The following is an 18,066-nucleotide window of genomic DNA, read 5'->3' on the forward strand; positions in this document are numbered from 1 at the left end:
CGCTCGTCTACTGTCTATGGATCTGCTGCTTTGGAGGCCCACCCGTGCCCGTTCGGGTCGCAGCGCGTCAGTCCTTCCTGCCTTCCGAGGGCTGACGGCCCTTCTCTCCTAGGTCTTCCCGAGGATGTCACGTGCCCTTTACTCAGCTGATGGACGTTTGGGTTGTTTCTACATTTTGGTTTTTTCAAATAATGCTGTGTGAGCCTTCCCGGGCAGGTTTTGGTGTGAACCTATGTTTTCATTTCTTTTGAGCCCAGCTAGGAGAGGAGGGGTGAGGCTGAGGGTGGTTCTCTGTGGAACCTGCGGGGGCCCCAGTCTCTCCCCCCCCTCCCCTGTCCTCCCCCCTGCATGGTGGGATCTGGGACAGCAGAGGGGGTGTGGGGCGTGGGGGCGCTTCTCAGCGGGGTTGGGCTTGCAGCTCTCAGCTGGTTCGTGATGTGAACGTCTTCGCGGTGCTTGCTGACCTTCTGCACATTTCCTTTGGAGGAATGTCTGATGGGCTTGAGTTGAAAGCAGGAAACCACGGGAAGTACCACCAGCTGGAGGTGGAGGCTGTGGGCGCTGGGGCCGCTGGTGGGCCCCACTCTGAGCGGGCAGAGGGGCCCCGCGGGGTGCACTGGCTGGGGCGTTTCTGGGAGTGCCGGCCGGCCGGGCGTCACTAGACTGAAGTTTCACTTTTGGGTCTGGGCGCCCGCCCTGTGCACTTACTCAGAGCTCCCCAGCAGAGCAGCAGTACAACTCGGGTCTGCAGGGTGGACCTGACTGCCGTCGTGGGCCCGGAACCGGGGGTGACAGTCACGGTGAGCTGCACCTCGCGCCCAATGCCATTCCCTGCTGCCGGGGGGGTGGGGTGGTGAAGCTCATGCTCAGTGGGGGTGATGCCAGCCCTTTTGGGGGATCACCTGGTCCCAGCACCCTTCCAGGATTCCCCGCAATCCCAGACCAACTTAGGGAAGCCTGAGGCCTCTGGGAAGCCCATCTGGGCTTGGGCTTGACGCCGGGGGGGGTGCCTTCCAGGCACCCCTTGGCCCACTCGGAATTCAGACCAGCACGGAGGCTCAGAGGTTTCCTACTGACCAGAATGGCTGGGAAAGCCCGCCTCCTGTGGCCCGGGGCCCAGGCCTCCTGTGTCCTGGGTCAGGCCTGCTTTGGCCTCTGGTCCCTGAAGCCTCAGCCTTGGACTGGTGGCTCATGGAACTCTGGGCACAGAAAAAGCCCTAGAGGACGTACCTGGAAGCTGGGGATGCTGTGGCTGAACCTTGCTGGGGGCCCCTTGCCAAGTCCCCAGAAGCTTGGTGGTTCCTGCTTCTTCTGCCCTCTGAACACCTCAGCCAGGGAGGCGGCTGCTGCAGCAGCTAGAGCATTGGGCTGGGGTCCCCCTGAGGCCCCTGCCTTGCCCTCCCCTCCCCCGGGGGCTGCTTTTCAGGAGTGGCCCTAAGCCTTGTTGGGCTGACAAAGTGACAAAGGTTTCTGGGGGTGGCTGAGGGCTGCCCCCCCCCCCAGCTCTGAGAGTCCCAGCGCTTTCCCGGGCTCCCTGTGGGCACTCTGGCCATGGTACAGATGGTGCGAATGCCGTCCCAGCCCCACAGAGAGACACTGCAATGCATGGCAGGGTAGACACTGGGTTTCTTTCTGTGCTAATGATCAGGAGCAGGAGTTTTCTGACCGTCAGAGTGTCCCAGGACCGGCCTGTGGAGAAAAGAGCTCCCTGTCATTGGAGGCATCCAAGTAGCAACTGTTGCCCCATCCCCCGCTCTTTTAGCCCTGAGGGCAGCGTGGCTGACCCATCTGTCCTCCTCAGGAGCAATGGCATCTGCCTTTGAGAGCGTGATCAAGAGTGTGGTCCGGGAGCTGGACCACAGTGGCGAGCTCATCCCCGTGGACAGCCTGCGGAGCTCCACCAGCTTCCAGCCCTACTACTTGTTGGGAAGGAAGCTCTCGAGATCGTGGTTCTGGAAACCCCGCTACAAGAGCATCAACCTGTCCATCAGGGACATTTTGGAGCCTGATACCCCAGAACCAGGTACCCCGCCTGCTGGGAGAGGAGGCAACTGGCCAGCCTGCTGTCTGCTCTGGGCTTCTGGGCTCTCTGGTTTCAAAGGACAGGGCCTTTTTAAAGGTCCCTCTGCCCAGGTGGGACGGGTGGCGGGCGGGAGGACGGGGCCTCAGCTCTGGTCTGGCTCTAGCTGTGAAACAAAGTGCGCCCATCCACATCTACGACTCCATGGACGGGGAGCTGCAAGGCAGCGGGGAGCTGGAAGCCCCAGGACAGGGGAGGTTTGCAGGTGGGGCGGCGGTGTTTGATAACTTCAGCATCTCGATGAACGTGCGTACACTGCAAGTGGACCCCAACATCTGGGACGCCATGAAGCAAGAGCGGTGAGCCCCCCGGGGGGTGGGGCCCTGCCAACCCCAAGCAGCTGCTGGGTCACGACCCCGGAGTATCAGGAGTCACAGGGTGTCTGTGCCAGGCCAAGGGTCAGCACAGTGGCCGGGGCGGGGGGGCAGTCCCCAGGGGCATGCTGAGCCCAGCAGAGGGAAGGCGGCTGCAGAGGTATGGGGGACTGCCTCCTGAGGGCTGGGGTGGAGCAGAGCAGACACAGGGACAGCCTGAGGAGGATCATTAGTTCAGGGTAGAGATTTGAAATTTGAATCCAGGGAGGGGCAAATGGAGGGAGGAGCAGCTAGACAAGCGGCCGGCCGAGGGGTGGGTATCTCCAGGGGTCTGCAGGTGTCCACTCAGCATCCTGGATCTTGTCCCTCCCGGCCCCACGAACACTACTGGGAGCCACCAGGGAGGGAATAATGGGAGTCCTGTGCCTGGGGCGCGTCAGCCCCCTGGCAGTGTGGCCCTGGGCTGGGGAGGGCAGGACACACCCCCTCAGCTTCCAGGCCGACCCCCTGCCACAGGCGCCTGCGGCAGCCCGAGCACAAGGTCCTACAGCAGCTGCGGAATTGTGGGAACGATGTGTTCGTGGTGACGGAGGTGCTGCAGACGCAGAAGGAGGTGAAGGTCACCCAGACCCGTAAGCAGGAGGGCTCTGGCCAGTTTACACTGCTCGGAGCCATATCTTTGCAGGTGCGCGGCATGGGCCATGGATCAGGCAGGGGGCGGGAAGGCAGGCGGGGGTGCCCCGGGCAGCCCCCCCCCCCCCGCCAGCACCCAGCCTACCCAACCTCACGACCCAGAGCCCAGTCCTGAGCCCACGTCCATCCCTCAGGGCCAAGGCCAGGGCCACCGGAGCCGGAAGAAGACAGTCACCATCCCCTCAGGCAGCATCCTTGCCTTCCAGGTGGCCCAGCTGCTTATTGACTCAGACTGGGGTGAGCTGGAATTAGGGTGTCTCTTGGGGCCCAAGCCCCATGGCAGAGGCAGGCACTCGGCTGCACAGCGTCCTGGGCGGCTGAGGAGCCCGGTAGGCCGGGGGTGAGGGAGAGGCTGGGGTCACTGGCCGACCTGCCCCCCATCTCTGCTCCCACTTGGCTGCCAGATATCCTCCTCTTCCGGGACAAGAAGCACAAGAAGCAGAGGACCTTCGGGCTGCCCAAGAAAGGTGAGGCCTGTGCCCCCGCCACCTGGACTGGGGCCTCCTGCACAGCCCGGCTCAGCCAGGAGGCTCCTGGGGACCGGTGGCGAGAGTAAACGCACATGTGCACGCGCGCACGCGCAGGCCGGGGGGGCTCTGAGGCAACACCAGCACCGGCCTGGCCCAGCCTCACCCCTGCCCGGGCTGCTGGTGTTGGGCTGGTGGCGATGCACTGGGAGGCCCAGGGCCTGCTCCCCGCCCTGACTCACCTGCCCCGCCCAGGCCACCAGCTTACAAGAGGCGCAGGCAGCCAGTCACTGCTCTCCGGATGCTTCAAAATACAGTCGGGTCAGTACCTTCTTGACAACCCTGGGAACCTGGGTGGGCGCCCCTTTCTGCCCCCTGGGAGTCCACCCTTCCCAACCAGGGCTCTCCAGGGTCAGTCCCGGCCCTCTCCCCGCAGACGGGTTTGCGGAGGACTGGTCGGCAGTCACGGGAGACTTCCGGGGCCTGCAGGCAGAGGTGGGAGCCCAGGCCCAGGTCCTGCAGGGCTTGTCCAAGGAACTGTGCGAGCGGCTGCTGGCAGGCCTGGTGCAGGTGCTTCGGGAAGAGCCAGCCCTGCAAACCCTGGAGGACACGGTGAGCAGCCCAGGGGACTGGGCCGGACGGGAGGGGCCTGCGCCCAGCCCCCCCGGACTCACCGGCCCCTCCACGTGTCCCCAGCTGGAACAGGGCCTGTGCTGTGGGTCGGTGGCCCCCCTGGATGGTCCAGTGGACACCCTCCTCGAGTGCCTGGTGCAGAGCTCCGGAGAGCTGGAAACGCACCTGGCCGGCCCCATCCTCTACCTGGTAGAAGCGCTAGCTGGTGAGAGGCTCCTGGGCTGAGGCAGGGAGGGGCAGGGATATGGGCTTGTCCAGCGGGTCCTTCTGGAACCCCCTCTTAGGTGAAGTCTCCCCCCAGTGCTGAGTGAGAGCCAGCATGAGCTGCTCGTGGAGATGCTGGAGACAGAAGGCCTGTCCGGGCAGCTCAAACTGGTAAGAGAGCGCGGGTTGTAGCTTGCAGGGGAAGGGGCTGGGCCTGTGGTGTGGGGCCCCAGGTGCTCCTAGGATGGAGTGATGTGGGCAGGTGCTGCATGCTGGGGGGAGGCGGGGGAAGGGTAGCTCACTGGCACCCTCCCTCCCCTTTCTAGCAGGTGGGGAGCGTTTTGGAGCAGAGCACCCCCTGGCAGGAGCGCAGGCATGTGTCCCTGCCACAAGAGCTCCTGGGGAGCAGCTGGGACCCAGAGGCACCTGCCTGGGTCCTGCTGGAGGAATGCGGCCTGGGGGTGCAGGTGGACGTTCCCCAGGTGTGCTGGGAGCCTCAGGCCCAGGGCCGCACGTGTGCACTCTACGCCTGCCTGGCTCTGCTGTTAGGCCTGAGCCAGGACTGCTGTTAGGGCGGAGCCTGCTCGCCTGGGCAGCTCTGCGGGGTGGGGGGGTGGGGAGCCCACCCACTGCCAACCCTGGGAGGCCGAGAGCCCAACCCGACCTGCAGCCAGTTCATCCTGGGAGTTGGGGAAAGCCAATAAATGTGATGTACAAAGGAAAGATGGCTCACCGAGTTTCCGAGGGGGCCCCAGGTCCGGGGAGGGAGCACAGGAGGGGGCTGAGCACAGGTGTCCCCTCAGTGGTCTCGCTGCTGTGGTGCCATGGGGCGAAGGGGGCCGCCCTGTGTTGGGACCTGGCCACTCTGGAGAGACCAGCCATGTGGCTGGGCCCCGGCCCCTCCCCCGCGGGCTGGCCTGTGAAAGAACAGGGACAGTGTGCAGCTATCTCGGGGAACTCGAGAACTGGGGCTGCAGAGGGGACCAGAGTAGGTGAGGCTGACAAGCACAGACCTGTTCTCCTGGGGCTGTGCGGAGGCTCCTGGACAGGCAGTGACCCACGCCAGAGACCTCGTCTGAACAGTCAGGTCTCGTCCGAACACCTCGGCTCAAAGCTGAGAGTCCGTCGCTGGACGCGGGAGCTCCTGGCCCCCGAGCTGCAGATCCCTGGGCATTCAGCGGGCCTCAGCCGCCCGTGGCAGAGGCGGCCCCGAGCGTAGGCCCAGGTGGTGACTGACGTGGCCGCGTCTCCAGGAAGGTGCACAGCCGGGAAATCTGCTTTTCCTTGGTGGGAACTGCAGTCAGCCTTCCTCTGCGTGCTGGAAGGTGGAGGAAGGGGTGGTTCCGTCACTGACAAGCGGCTTCAGGCCTCACCAAAGAGGACGGACGGAGGTAGGTTCGGCGGGAGCTGGGACATTAGCCCTGGAGAATATCTAGCATCCCAGCCCAAGAGCGAAATTAATATCAGAACAAAGGCAGACTGCACCCCAAACGTCCCCAATCCAGGCTACACACTGCAGGAAGAAGCTCGATGCCCCTCAGGCCTGTCTGACGTCCCCAGGACCCACACTTCTCTTTTGGGAACCCCCGTCAGGGGGCACTTGAAAGGCAAACCAAGGTGAACGAGCAGTACTGCAAGAGCCCAGTCTTAGGAAGTGTTCGAGAAACAGGAGCCCCTGGGCCCTGAGGTCACCCTCAAGGCAGGGGAGAAGGCGGGCCCTGGGTGGTCCCACCAAGCCCCAGTTGCAGCGTCGGACCATTGGTCCTCAGGTTCCAAGGCCATGAGTGCCCTGAGAGCACTGAGACCAGGGCAGCAAGCGTGGTCCAACCCTAGCAGCAGGTCGGCGGGCCCTGTGCGGGCAGACCCCCCAGGCTGGACACACTCACCCACACACAGGGCCGAGGCATGGCCATGGGACGGGGCAGCGCAGCAGAGAAGTCCCTGAGAAGACTCACTCTCCCAGAGCGCAGCCACACTCCGGGCCTTCGGGCCACATGAACTCTGATGAACCTCACACCTGGTGGCCAGGCAGTCCAGCGGGGCTTGCAGGTACTGCGGGGGAGGGGGCATAGCAAGGTGGGGGTGGACACACGACCATGAGCCGGCAGATGCATTGTGCAAGAGACAGCCTGCACTCCTGGTCACCGGGTGGGGTGTGGGCAGCACGGAGGTGGGGCGAGAAGGGGCCGGGTGCTGCATGCCCAAGCCTTCATCTGAGCCTGGGACCTCCTTCCGAGAGGGCATCACTGCCCAGCCGTGCTCTGCTTGGTGACGGCAGTGGGCAGTGAACACTCACCCCAGGTTCTGGCTCCCAGGCTGCAGCTGTGGGGAGGCCGGGCTTGCTTCTGCCCTCAGGGACCATCACTGAGAGGAGCATGAGGCCCCTGCTCGGCCCAGCTTCGGGCCCAGATCAAATCAGGGGCTCTGAGGATGCTCCCCGCACACACCAGCTGCCTGGAGAGAAACTGAAGAGGGAGACCCAGCCCTACCCAGCACCCCCATCCTGGGAGCTGCGGTCCTCCTGGATGGGTGACTGGCTTGAGAGCCCCCAGGCCAGCACAGCCTCCCAGGACACCCCAAACAATCCTTTCCTTCCCCCTCCCATCCTTCCCGGGAGTCTGAGGGCCTCTTCTTGTAGCTTAATCTTGTTTTGACGTCTGCCTTGGAGGGTCTAAACTAATACACCAAACCATGCCCCTGGTTCCACACAGAGCCATGCCCTTGGCCTGACCCTGCTTGGGCCTAGAGAGACCTAACCTCCTTCCTGCCTGAGCTCCTGAGCTTTCTCTTTGTCTCAGGCAAAACCCTGCCTGACCCTGGCCATAAACCTGGACCCTGAACCATCCTGACTCTAACCCCGCCCAGCGGGCTGACCCTTATTCCTGGCTACACTCTGCCTTATCTATAATCCCAACCTGAGCTGGATATTGTAGCAGGCCAAGGTCATCAGGACTCCATCCTTGGCCCAGACCCAGTCCCCAGACACACGCCAAACCCTTTTAATCCAATCTGTGTTTATTTTAAACACTTTTCACAGAGGGCAGGCAGGACCCCAAGGGGTCCCCAGACTGGGGGGACTGGTCCTAATCCTCCAAGAGACTGTGTGAGCCAAGGCCTCTCTGAGGAGATGGCTTTGGGGGGTGGGCCTTGAAAGGCAAGAGAACGTTTCAAGGTAGGCATTCTGGGTGGAGAAGCCCACTAGGGCCCAGAGAGGCTTCTTCCCAGCAGGTGCAGTCATGCTATCCTCGTTCAAGCCCGGGCAGGGCGCCGGAGAGCCAGCCGAGGGCTCATCTAGTGGATGCAGATGGCGGCACCTCACGCCTGAAATCACAGCGTCACCCAAGCCTCCAGCGGGGAAGTCAGAGGGAAATCTGGGGAAAACACGATGCCCAGGAGTGGGGGTGTGGGGGGATGGGGCCAGGCCAGTGAGGAGTGGGACACGTGATGGGGGACGATGGGCTGCTGGGGAGGAGAGCCCGGACAGGCAGGGGAGGCTGAGCCGGGCTGTGCGCAAAGACCCGGGAAGCAGGCAGCCTATCATGGCGCCAGCTCGCAGGGTCGGACCAGTTTCACGGTGTCCCTCACCGGACCCCAGCTCGGGAGGCCAGGTGCCATCCAGGCTGGGAACGCGGGGCACACTCCAGGGAGCTGGGAGAGCAACAGGCCCAAGTGGGGACAGATGGACCCATGGGTGCAAGAGGTGGGGGGGGGCCGAGGGCAAGATGGTGCTCGGACAGAAGGCGCGGCTGTCCTAGGTCACGTGGCCATCGTGGCGGTGTGTTCCTAGAGAGGGAGGGTTTGTGTGCATCCAGTACCAGGCCCAGGGCGGCCCTCAAGCGGACCTCTTCTGCAGACCTGCCCCTGCCAGGACTGGCCACAGAGCAGTGCGCTGTCGGACTGGGACCCCAGGTACCCTCCGGGCTGGCTCGGGGTCAGGCTCAGCCAGGTCCCAGGCAGCCCCAGCGGCCTATGAAGCTCCGGGGCTGGAATGGGCTGTTGGCATAGACTGGCAGGGGCCGGGTGTGGTGCCAGAGGCCTGGGCGGAGTTGACGCAGGCGGCGGGGCCGGGCCTGTGCGCGGGCCAGCAGCGCCACCTGTTGGGCGGACACGTGAGCCGCGGCGACCACGGCGGGCTCTGGGTCACTTTGCAGCTGCCCCAGCTCTGCAGGGATAGGGCAGCTCAGGCAAGGTCGGAGGGTTCTCAGAACCCCAGTCCATTCCCATCCACTCCATCCTAGCGCCCCCAGCCTCTCCAGGACCCCATACCCTGGTGAGCAAGCTGGGTCCTTACCCTGGAACAGGGAGTCCAGCAGGTCCTGGCTGACGCGGCCGGGGCTGGTGTGATGGACGAGGAAACCTGGACCAAGACATGCCTGTGAGCGCTGGCCCCAGGCCCCCATCAGGGAAGGGCTGGTCCAGCTCCCAGAGCTCTGAGCTCGAGGGACAGACACCAGGACCGCCTCACCTAGGAGCACAGCAGCTGCCCTGCGCAAGGGGTCCTGTGGGCTCCGTAGGTAGCCCTGGGTCTGGCTCAGGAAGCTGGGGATGTGACTTGGGCACTGCTGAACCTGGGGGCAGATGGGTTTAAGACCGTGCAGGAGGACCCATCCCACATGAAGAGGAGGTGGCAGACGCAAGCCCAGGGCCTGGGGTCCCCTGGGGAGCCCCCAGTGCAAGGCACCAGGGCCTGAGGTCTTAGATCTGCCACCACCTTGGCTGGGAAAGCAAGGAGACTCAGTTTTGGCAGGAGTGCCCTGGTGTATACTGGACCAAGTGGGCAGCTGACCACACCCCATCGCTGTCACTGTCCTCCGCTACTGACCAGGCAGCGGCAGATGCGGCTTAGGGCCTCAGGGCTGTCGTAGTGGGCCACAGTGACCACGTCCTCCAGCAGGCCCCAACGCAGGGCCTGGTCACAGCGGGCCAGGGTCCACTCTGAACTCTACGACAGGGGAAGGGAGCAGGGTTAGGGTCCAGAAAGCGGCAAGAGGTAGCTGGGGTGGATGAGGGGTGGAAGAGGCCAGAGCAAGTGGTCCAGGAAAGACCAGGAACCGGGAGCCCTTGACACTGGCACCCGAGGTCCTTGTAGAAATCCCTGACCTCTCATCTTAGGAGACACACAGGGTGGGAATGGGTAGGGCTCGATGGGGACAGCAGTGGGGCAATTTTGGGGGGCAGCTGACCTCAGCAGCGTCCCGGCTGGGATCCTGCAGGCGCAACAGCAAAGGGATGAGGCTCTGGAGCACCAGCTTCCTCAGGGGGCCGCGGAGGCCCACCGGGAGCCCGCCCTGGCCCCGCCGCACCAGCGTCCCGAGAAGCCCCGCCGCCGAGGCGCGGACCGAGTCCCTGGCCTGCGTGGGAGGGCGCGGTCAGGGCAGACCAAGAACCGGGAGAGTCTAGGGGAGGGCGGCAGTCTGGCGCTGATCCGGGGGGCCGGGTGGGGGTGGGGGTGCGCGGGGAGGAATGGGGCGGAACGCGGTGAGGAGGCGCCCGGCGGCCTGGAGGGGCGGAGCTTACGTCGTCCAGCAGCCGCGGGAGGCGCGGCCCCAGCTCGGCGCTCAGGAGCCGCACCGGCGCCCGAGGCCGCAGCAGGAGCCTCCGCAGCGCGCCCAGCGCGGCGTCCACGAGCCTCCCGTCGCCCTCGCCTAGCGCACCCAGCAGCGCGGGCAGCAGCTTGCTCACGTGCCGCACCTGCGGGGGCAGCGGCTCGTGGGCGGCCCCTCGCGGCCCCCGCCCAGGTACCCCCGCCCCAGCCCGGTCCCTCACCTTCCCGCGGTTCAGCGCGAGGTGGCCGAGGCCCAGCAGGCCCAGCCAGCGCACGGTGGGCTCGGGGTCGCCCTGCCAGGCCCGGAGCCGCTCCAGGAGGACCTCCTCCCGCAAGAGCCTTGCTGTGGGCCGGCTCTGCAACAGCTGAGAGAGGGGCCCCGGGGTCAGCGTGCTCGAGGCCCCCACGCCGGCAGCGCTGCTTAGGGGCCAGGTCCACGGGCGCCCCTCACCACCCACATGGAAGCAGGCTCACCCCGGTAAAGAAGGCCATCGCCGTGAGGCGCTGCGTGTCGTCGGGGCTGCGCAGCCGCGGCAACAAGCTCCCGAACAGGCCCCGCAGGTGGTGGTCCGCGTATGCTACCATGGCCCTGGATGGGGCGGAAGTGGGGGTGCTCCCTCCTCGTACCGCCTCGCCCCTCGAGAAGCCTCCACCCGACCGGCCTCTTCCCCAGCACCCCCTCCAGCACCTGGCCAGCAGCAAGACGCCTTCTAGGTGGCTGTGGACTCCCACCAGCCTCCTCCAGCCTCCGGCCTGCTCCATGCACGTGACCACCATACGGCCACCGTCCCCGGTGAGCAAGGCCTTCAAGGCCTCCACGGCGCAGCTGCGGTGGGGGCAGGGAGCAAGTGCGTGGGGAGGGCTGGAAGAGCAGAGGCCCAGCCCTGGCTGCCCTCCGGTGTGGGCCCTCACCTGGCGTGGCTGTGCGGGGACCCTCGGCGCCACGGGGCCCGCACCTTCGGGGTGTCAGGGGAGTGCCCGCGCCGCGCCAGCCGGTGGAGCTGTGTGACCAGCACGAGCAGGAGCTGCGGGTAGAAGCCCCGCGTGGCACCCACACAACCGGACACAGCCAGCATCTCTCCAAGGGCCCGCGTGGCCTGCGGAACAAGCAGCCCAGCTCAGGCTCTGGGCGCCCTGGACAGAGCTAGGACAAAGCCTCAGACGCTCCGGCGAGAGCCTGCTGCCCCCACACCCCTGGGGCCAGACTCTCCGACCCCCTCAGCCCTGGGGGTGGCCCCCGGCTGCGCTGGCTCATCACCTACCGCCAAGGCCTCCAGCTCGGGCCTGGCTTCATCCTTCAGTGCCCACAGCAGCTGGACCAGCACCTGCCCATTCACGTGCTGATTCCGGCTCAGGCTGCGCCACAGCTCAGCTGTTGGCTGGGGGTACGAGCACCTGAGACAGGGTCCGACGTGGGGAGTCCCAGGTCAGGGTGGGAGGTGGCCTCGAGGACTCCAGCATGGGAAGGAGGGGGTAAAGCATCCCCAGGCACTCCACCCGCAAACCCCAGAAAAACAAAACAATTGCCAGCTGTGCAGACTGTCTGCAGCTGCCTGGCGGGGCGGGCCCCGCAGGGTCCTGGGGGGCCAGCAGCGGGGCCACAAACCTGGTATTAGACACAGTCACTGTACAGAGCAAGGCCCGACATAACTTCTCCCGGGCAGACCGACCAAAGAGCCAGCGGCGTGGGGGAGAAGCAGCCACCCAGCTCGCTTGTCCCCCCTTGGAGCCCCAGGCTGGGCTCCTGGTGTGACCTGGGCGGGGAGAAAGCAGGCCCCCCAAGCCAGGGACCCCAGGCGAGAGGGGTGGGGAGTGGATGGAGGACAGGAGTCAAGCGGTGGGAATTTGGAGGCTCTGCCCCCTCCACATCTCCCCCCACCCCCGGGCTCGCCTCCACCGCACATCAGGAAGGGGGAAGGAAGCTGCGTGGGGGCCTCAGGGACGTGGTTGCTGGCCTGGGGGAGGCAGGTTACCGGTCCGGGGGCAGGGAGCTTGGCAGCAGCGCACACACCACCTCCCGAGCATGGTCCAGGGCCAGCGCGCTAAGCACCCGGAGGGCCGCCCGCCGGGGCCTCCCTTCGGCCAGGCTGGGCACCTGTGTCCGCAGGCCCCGCACCAAGGCGTACACCTGGCGGGGCGGAGCAGATGGCTGCGGTGCACCACTCTGCACCCCCACGGGGCAGGTGCAGCCCGAAGCGAGTGTGCTTGGCAGGTGCTCACTCCCAGCCCCCAGCCCTGGAACTCAACAGCGGGAGCTCGGGGGGGCAGGGACAGGGTGGTGGCTCACCTGGTCCTCCAGACGCTTCCCCCGGGCCTCCAGAGCCGAGGACAGCGTGAGCGCAGTTGCCTGGGTCCCCGCAAAGCCAGCCTCTTCCAGGCAGGCAGCCGTGTACACCGCCAGGTCGGCAAGGGCCCCCTCCTCCCAGGGACTCTGGGGGTCCTAGGGCAGGGTGGATGGGATGTAGAGTCCCCTTGGCTCTCCCAACGCTCTTCCCCAGCACCCCCGCTTCCTCCGTGTGGTCCCCTCAGCCTCCCTCCCTGCTCACCTGATAGGGCCCCTCGGGGGCCGGCTCTTGCCTGCCGGGCAGGGAGCAGGCCTCACTGCCAGCCGTGGGGATGGCAGCTGCACCCTCAGCTTCCACCTCGGGTTCAAGCCCGTGTTCCGGCTGAGGGCCAAGGGAAGAGCGACCCGGGGTCTGCCCCTGGTCAGCCTGGATCCCTTCAGCCAGAGCTGTCAGGGTTAGAGCCCCCACAGGGCCCCCCTGGGCCCGGCCCCACGCACCCAAAGCCATGGCCACCGCACACCGCGAGTGGCTGGATCCAGCCCGTAGCGCCTGCCGCCGGTTCTCCCAGGAAGTCGTGCCCCGGCCTGACCTAGAAGCTGGCCCAGGGCAGGCAGGACCAGGGAAGGCGTGGTGGCGCATGCGTGTGTGCTCGTGCTCTCCCTGTGTGGGGGCTGGGGCGTGCCACAGAGGCACCCACAGGTGTGGGGCCCGGGAAGGGGCCTGCGTGCCCTTGCTGCTGGCAGGGAGTACCAGCCTGCAGCTGGAGTGTGTGGGGTCTGCTCTGCCCACCAGGCCCTGGGAAGGGATGATGAGATCCCTGGGATGGTGGATCTGCAAGAAGAGGGGGAGAAGGACGCTTCACCCTGACCTCCAACCCCTCTGGGCGGGGAGACCCCCAGCAGGTGTGGACAGCCCGGAGGAGACCCCAGCACGGTCCAGGGTCCAGAAGTCAGGGCCCAACCCTGAGCTAAGGCCCTGCCTGATTCAGCCCTAAAGAAGCAGCTGGGTCCAGGCAGGGCCTGGGGCCAGGAGCTGGGCTGTCCCCACTGCATTCTGACCCAGCCAGACATCTTGGGGATGAGGATGGTTGAGAAAGGTGTCACCACCTCTGAGCTCAGGCAGGCCTGGGCTGGAGCAGAGGCGAGAGGAGTGCCCCTGCTGCCATACGTCGGGGTGGGCCTTCTGGGTCCTGGCCCGTTCTGAGATGCCCCCTGCACCCAACACTGGAATACAGGGTTCCTGGGTCCTGGCACAGAGGAAGGGCACAGCTGAGAAGTGGTGGACCTGTGGGGGTACCTGAGGCCTGTATTCTGCCATGTGGGTGTTTGTGAGTCTGTATCTCTCCAAGCCTCCTGCTCCCCAGAGCTGGCCTGACCAGGTCTCTGCCCCAAATCTTGTCATGCTCACTGGTGACACAGGGCACTACCCAGCCTGACTAAGCCTTGGGATCCAGAAGAGCCAGTCTGCTCAGACACTTGAAGAGGCGGAAGTGTTTTAGGAAGCACCGCAGGAAGCCAGCAGCCCTCCACGCCCTTGCCTGCGCTTGCCCCCTTGTGCTGCCTGGATCCAAGAGGCCCGGCCCCCCCGCCCCACATGACTGAGAACAGCTCTGCCGAGTGGTTTCTGTGGAGCCTGAGTCGCCAAAGCCAGCAGAAACCTGACTAGCTTTGTGCCCACAGAGGCAGGACCAGCCCAGCACCATTCATTTCTTCACTGGCTCTAATGCCACTTCCTGTCCCTTCGTAAGGCTCCCGGGTCAGGCCTGGCTGAGCCCATGACAGATGGTGGAGCCCAGGAGCACAGCGCCCAGTGGCAGAGTCCTGCAGAGTCCCGCTGCAGCGGCCAGGGACACCTGGGCTTCTCTTGGCTTGGCAGGCTTGAGGAGTCCCACTGACTCCTCCGGGGCACTGCCCTTGGTTGGTGTGGGGTCTGGGGCCATGCTTGGATACAGGAGATCCCCAAGACCCTCCTCCTGGGACCTCAACCCCACCCCCTGGCTCCCCCTCCCCAGCCTCCTGCAAGAACCCCACCAACTCCTAGGTGGGCACTATCAGCCTCCCTTTCCCCAGAGCCTTGTCCCGTCCAACCTCAGATCTGGCCCCACAGTCAGCTGCACGAGCCTCCGACTACCAGCCTTGGCCTGGTGCCTGGCCACTCTCAGACCCCAGCAAAGGGCAGCCTCCCCGGCTCCCCAGGGCAGAGCCTGGGCCTCCCCCAGGGGGCGTGCACCCAGGCTCTGATCCCTGAGTCCAGCCCACCCTTGGAGGCCCTGGGGGTCAAGTGAGCGGCAGGCTGGGTGAAGAAAAGACACATGACAAGCTGTGCAGGACAGTGAGTGACTCATGTTGATTTCAGGCAGCCCCAGCACAGTGCTCAGGAGGACCCTCCTGCCCGCAGTCTGGCCACCAGGGCCTGGAGCTTGTCAGACAGCGCCACCTGTAGGAGGAAGAGAGGATGACGGGTGGCCGTAGGCACGGAGGGACGCAGGCAAGCTGACCACATGGGCGTGCACCCACCCGGTATGGTGCAGGCTGCTGCAGCTGCTTGTGCTCCGGGCTCAGACGGCTCAGGGACAGCTGCGCGAAGGCTCTAGATTCGGCCAGAGATGGGAGGGGCTCACACAGCTGGGGGAAGAGGGAAGGCAGGGGTGGGGCAGTGGTCAGGGTCAGGGGCCAGGGAACTCAGGGTGAAGGAGCAGACTGAGGGAGCAGGTGGAAGCGGCTACCTGTCCCTGCTGGACCCAGAGCCTCAGCAGGGGCTCCACGTGGGCAGGCCTCACTCTACAGGCTCCCTGGGCCCCTCGAGGCCAGACCCTGAGCTCCTGGCCAGCCCGCGGCGGTGCCTCCTCGGCCAACTGCAGCAAATCCAACAGCGGAGACCCTGCGTGCGTGCAAAGAGTAAAGCGGGGGGCCTGGGGACGGGAGAAGGACCGCCGAGGAGCGGGAGGCGTGGGGGGACCTCACCATCAGCACCCAGGAGCCGGAAGGCAGCCTTGCTCCCAGGCAGCGTCTGTTTCTCGGGGTCCTCGGTCAGTTTCATTCGGGGTTGGCCTCCCACAGACACCAGCTGCAGACACATGTGCTGGGGTTGCCGGACTCTTCTCCCCCAACCCCGATCCCTCCGGCCCACCCCACTGGGTCCCAGATCCTATCCCCACCTTATAGACGCAGCCCAGGGAAGGCTGGCGGGGACACGTGACCACATTGGTGCCGATGCCAATGACGTTGACCTCACTGCCCTGAACGAGGAGAGAGAAGGTGGCACTGAACCTAGCTGACGTCGGCAGGCCCGGGGCCCTCCTGGCCCCCCTCTGGCCTGCCCCTGCCCGCCCCACCTCCTGGGCCAGCCGGGTCAGCTCCTCCTCGTCAATGTTGTTGCTGACGGTGATGGAGACCGATTCCAGCCAGGGCATCTGGAACCTGTGATGGGCAGCCCCTCAGATATCCCCTGAGGCATCTGGTCACTCTCCCTCTCCAGGTACGCATGCCCCCCACCACCTGACAATCTGCCTTCAGCCACATGGGTCTTGACCTTTTGCTTATGAGCCCCTGGGTGAACCCACCCCTGATTTCCCTGCCAAGGTCCCAATGTCTCTGCTGCGGTAGCAACCAGATCAGATCTCCTCACTTTGGGAGGGACAAACTGCTCTCTCCTCTCCCCCATCCCAACGTTCCTGCCCCCCAACAGGCTCTCTCAGTAGGCATAACCCGTCCCAGGGGACTCACTGGGCCGAAATGCTCCTGAAGACCCTGCGGATCTCCTGGGCCTGCTGCAGCAAGTCACCACTGTCCAATCTTACACCCACTGCTCGGTAGCCCAGCTCCCCCAGGGCCAGGGCTACTGCCAGAAAGTTAGGAAGACCGCTCCTGCCAGCAGGAAAGAGAAGGGTCGGTGAGGGGCCACAGCTGCTCTGCAGAGCCCACCCAGGGGAGGACCTAGGCCTCACCTCTGCACACTGTAGGTGTCCAGCAGGCCCTGGAAGGCCCGGGGAAAAGCCAGGGCATAGGCCACAAAGGCTGCCCGCTCCCCCCGGTGGGGCTCCTGCACCCCCAGTCCCAGATGGGCACACACGCGATCCAGCCATGCCTCCGCACAAGCAGCCAGATCCACCCTGGGGCCCTGACTGGCAGCTGGAGCCAACATCTACGGAAAGGGGTCGGTGAAGGCTGGGCAGCCCATAGTGCAGGGTGAGGACTGGCTGACCGCCGGCTGAGGGTCTGAGCAGGGGTAAGGCCAGCACTACCAGCTTCCCAGCACTGGGGCTACCTGCCGGGGGCTCAGGTGGGCAAGGACTAGCTGTGGGGTCTGCCCTCTGGAGCGCAGCGGGGGCGTGAGGGGTACTGACCGGGTCGGGGGGCACCTCAGTGCCCAAAAAGGAAGTGATGAAAGAGTGTGCCAGGGTTCCGGCCAGGGGCACACCCCGCAGCTGTCCTGCGAGCACATTGCTGCTGCCATCGAAGCCTGAGCCAGGGGGTCAGGAGGGCGTCAGATGGGCATCAGACGGGGCCGGAGGGCGTCTGGTGGGTGTCCTCCTTCCCCGGCCCCTGCCTCCCTCCTCGGGCTCTTACCGCCCAAGTAGCTATAGGTAGAGGCGGTAAGACCCCCATCCGGGCCCTGGGCTCGCCGCAGCCCCATCTCCAACAGCCGCTTTTTCGGACCCGCGATCAGGCGAAGCCGCGAAGCATTGGTGGCGATGAGGCTGTCGGGGACAAGGGAGCAGGGGACCTGCGGTGAGGGTCACGAAGTCACCGCGGACCTGGGCCCCCTTCGCGGCCCTCCACAGTGGGCGCGGGAGGCCCCTCTCCAGAGCCCTGGCCCCGCGCTCCGCTTCCTGGTTGGAACCACTCCCCATCCCAACGGCTCGCCCCCCCCCCCCCCCGAAGTCCCCGCTCGTCGTCCCGGGGCCCAGCTCCTCCCCCGGGTCTGCCTCCAGGCCGGCGGGGTCCCACCCGGGCGGGGCCCCACCTGGCGTAGCTGACGAGGCAGAGGAGGGGCGTCTCCAGCAGCTGCACCACCAGGAGCGGCCCGCACACCTGCAGCAAGGGCACCTGCCGCGGGGTGGTGGGGGGGCAGTTGTCAGCTCAGCGCCGCCCGGCACGCTCGGGCCCACGCCCTCTGCCCCCCGCTCACCCTGCAACTCACGCCGGGGAAGGCGAGGGAGCCCTCGGGCAGAGCCCGCACCGTCACATCGGAGCAGTCGAGGGCACGAAGGTGCTCGAAGAACGCGGGGTCCGTGTCGGGAGGCAGCACCGAGGCCAGAAACTGCACGTCTGGGAGTGACAGAGGCCCTCGTTGGCTGGAGCTGGCGCAGGCCGTGGAGGACTCGTCGGGGCTGGGACCGTCGGGGGTCCTGGGAGGCTGTTGGGCCATGGGGGACTCTGGTCCGGGGCTCTCAGGCGGGGGGTGGGGGAGGGAAAGACGCGTCTAGGTGGCAGGTGTCTAGCAGGGTCGTGGGGGCTGGCCGGGCTAGGGTGGAGCTACCTGCGTCCTGCAAGCGGAAGGCGCGCAGGAAACGCACGCAGTCGCGCAGCCCCGCGGCCAGGGCGAAGGCGCCGCCGAACGGGCAGCCCCGGAAGAAGAGCTCGAACTCCGCCTGCTCCCGCGCCCGCCCCGCGTTCCAGTAGCCCAGCGCCATGGTGGCCTGGTAGAGGTCGGTGAGCAGCGGCCGAGCCGCCGCGAGCGCCTCGGGGTCCTGCTCCGCCGCCATTCCGCTCCGGCGCCCGGACTCCGGCCCGCGCCCCGCGCCCCGCCCCGCGCCCCCGTGACGCCCCGCCCGCCGTCTGACCGGGGCCCCGCCCCCTGGCAGGGCAACTATCGCCGCGGGGCCCGAGGCCGCGCTAAGGCC

At 66.1% G+C, this 18,066-nt stretch overlaps 3 protein-coding genes across 8 annotated transcripts; 1 reads left to right on the forward strand and 2 right to left on the reverse strand.

Annotated features, from left to right (window-relative positions):
* Positions 1-691: 691 nt before the first annotated feature.
* On the forward strand, positions 692-4,963 carry GSDMD (gasdermin D). Its single transcript, XM_021688730.2, has 11 exons — positions 692-800; positions 1,802-2,023; positions 2,187-2,379; positions 2,911-3,079; positions 3,222-3,324; positions 3,492-3,554; positions 3,810-3,875; positions 3,991-4,166; positions 4,251-4,392; positions 4,489-4,562; positions 4,721-4,963. The coding sequence occupies exons 2-11, from the start codon at positions 1,807-1,809 to the stop codon at positions 4,961-4,963; spliced, it is 1,446 nt and encodes a 481-aa protein (XP_021544405.1). The 5' UTR covers positions 692-800; positions 1,802-1,806.
* Positions 4,964-7,344: 2,381 nt separating this feature from the next.
* MROH6 (maestro heat like repeat family member 6) lies at positions 7,345-12,780 on the reverse strand. 2 transcript variants are annotated; one of them, XM_021688504.1, is made up of 14 exons: positions 12,483-12,780; positions 12,224-12,376; positions 11,910-12,064; positions 11,199-11,331; positions 10,849-11,033; positions 10,625-10,762; positions 10,411-10,525; positions 10,158-10,301; positions 9,909-10,082; positions 9,575-9,742; positions 9,214-9,333; positions 8,857-8,959; positions 8,683-8,748; positions 7,345-8,174 (listed from the first exon to the last, which is right to left on the reverse strand). In XM_021688504.1, exons 1-14 carry the CDS (start codon positions 12,726-12,728, stop codon positions 8,143-8,145), a joined length of 1,932 nt encoding a protein of 643 aa, XP_021544179.1. In that variant the 5' UTR covers positions 12,729-12,780; the 3' UTR covers positions 7,345-8,142. The 2 variants fall into 2 exon arrangements, with proteins under 2 accessions (XP_021544179.1, XP_021544178.1); XM_021688503.1 differs by having other exon boundaries at positions 7,345-8,553.
* A 1,715-nt stretch (positions 12,781-14,495) lies between these two features.
* NAPRT (nicotinate phosphoribosyltransferase) lies at positions 14,496-17,933 on the reverse strand. Of its 5 annotated transcripts, none has more exons than XM_021688505.1 (13): positions 17,700-17,933; positions 17,364-17,491; positions 17,187-17,269; positions 16,790-16,920; positions 16,567-16,682; positions 16,168-16,364; positions 15,947-16,087; positions 15,556-15,640; positions 15,379-15,459; positions 15,185-15,287; positions 14,947-15,101; positions 14,738-14,845; positions 14,496-14,657 (listed from the first exon to the last, which is right to left on the reverse strand). In XM_021688505.1, the coding sequence occupies exons 1-13, from the start codon at positions 17,926-17,928 to the stop codon at positions 14,595-14,597; spliced, it is 1,620 nt and encodes a 539-aa protein (XP_021544180.1). In that variant the 5' UTR covers positions 17,929-17,933; the 3' UTR covers positions 14,496-14,594. The 5 variants fall into 5 exon arrangements, with proteins under 5 accessions (XP_021544180.1, XP_044770247.1, XP_021544182.1 ...); XM_044914312.1 differs by having other exon boundaries at positions 14,551-14,657; positions 14,986-15,101; positions 17,703-17,933; XM_021688507.2 differs by having other exon boundaries at positions 14,551-14,657; positions 17,703-17,933.
* Between the last annotated feature and the right edge of the window lie 133 nt (positions 17,934-18,066).

The sequence above is a fragment of the Neomonachus schauinslandi genome, chromosome 4, assembly GCF_002201575.2.
Source record: "Neomonachus schauinslandi chromosome 4, ASM220157v2, whole genome shotgun sequence".
In the NCBI taxonomy this organism is placed as follows: Eukaryota; Metazoa; Chordata; class Mammalia; order Carnivora; family Phocidae; genus Neomonachus; species Neomonachus schauinslandi.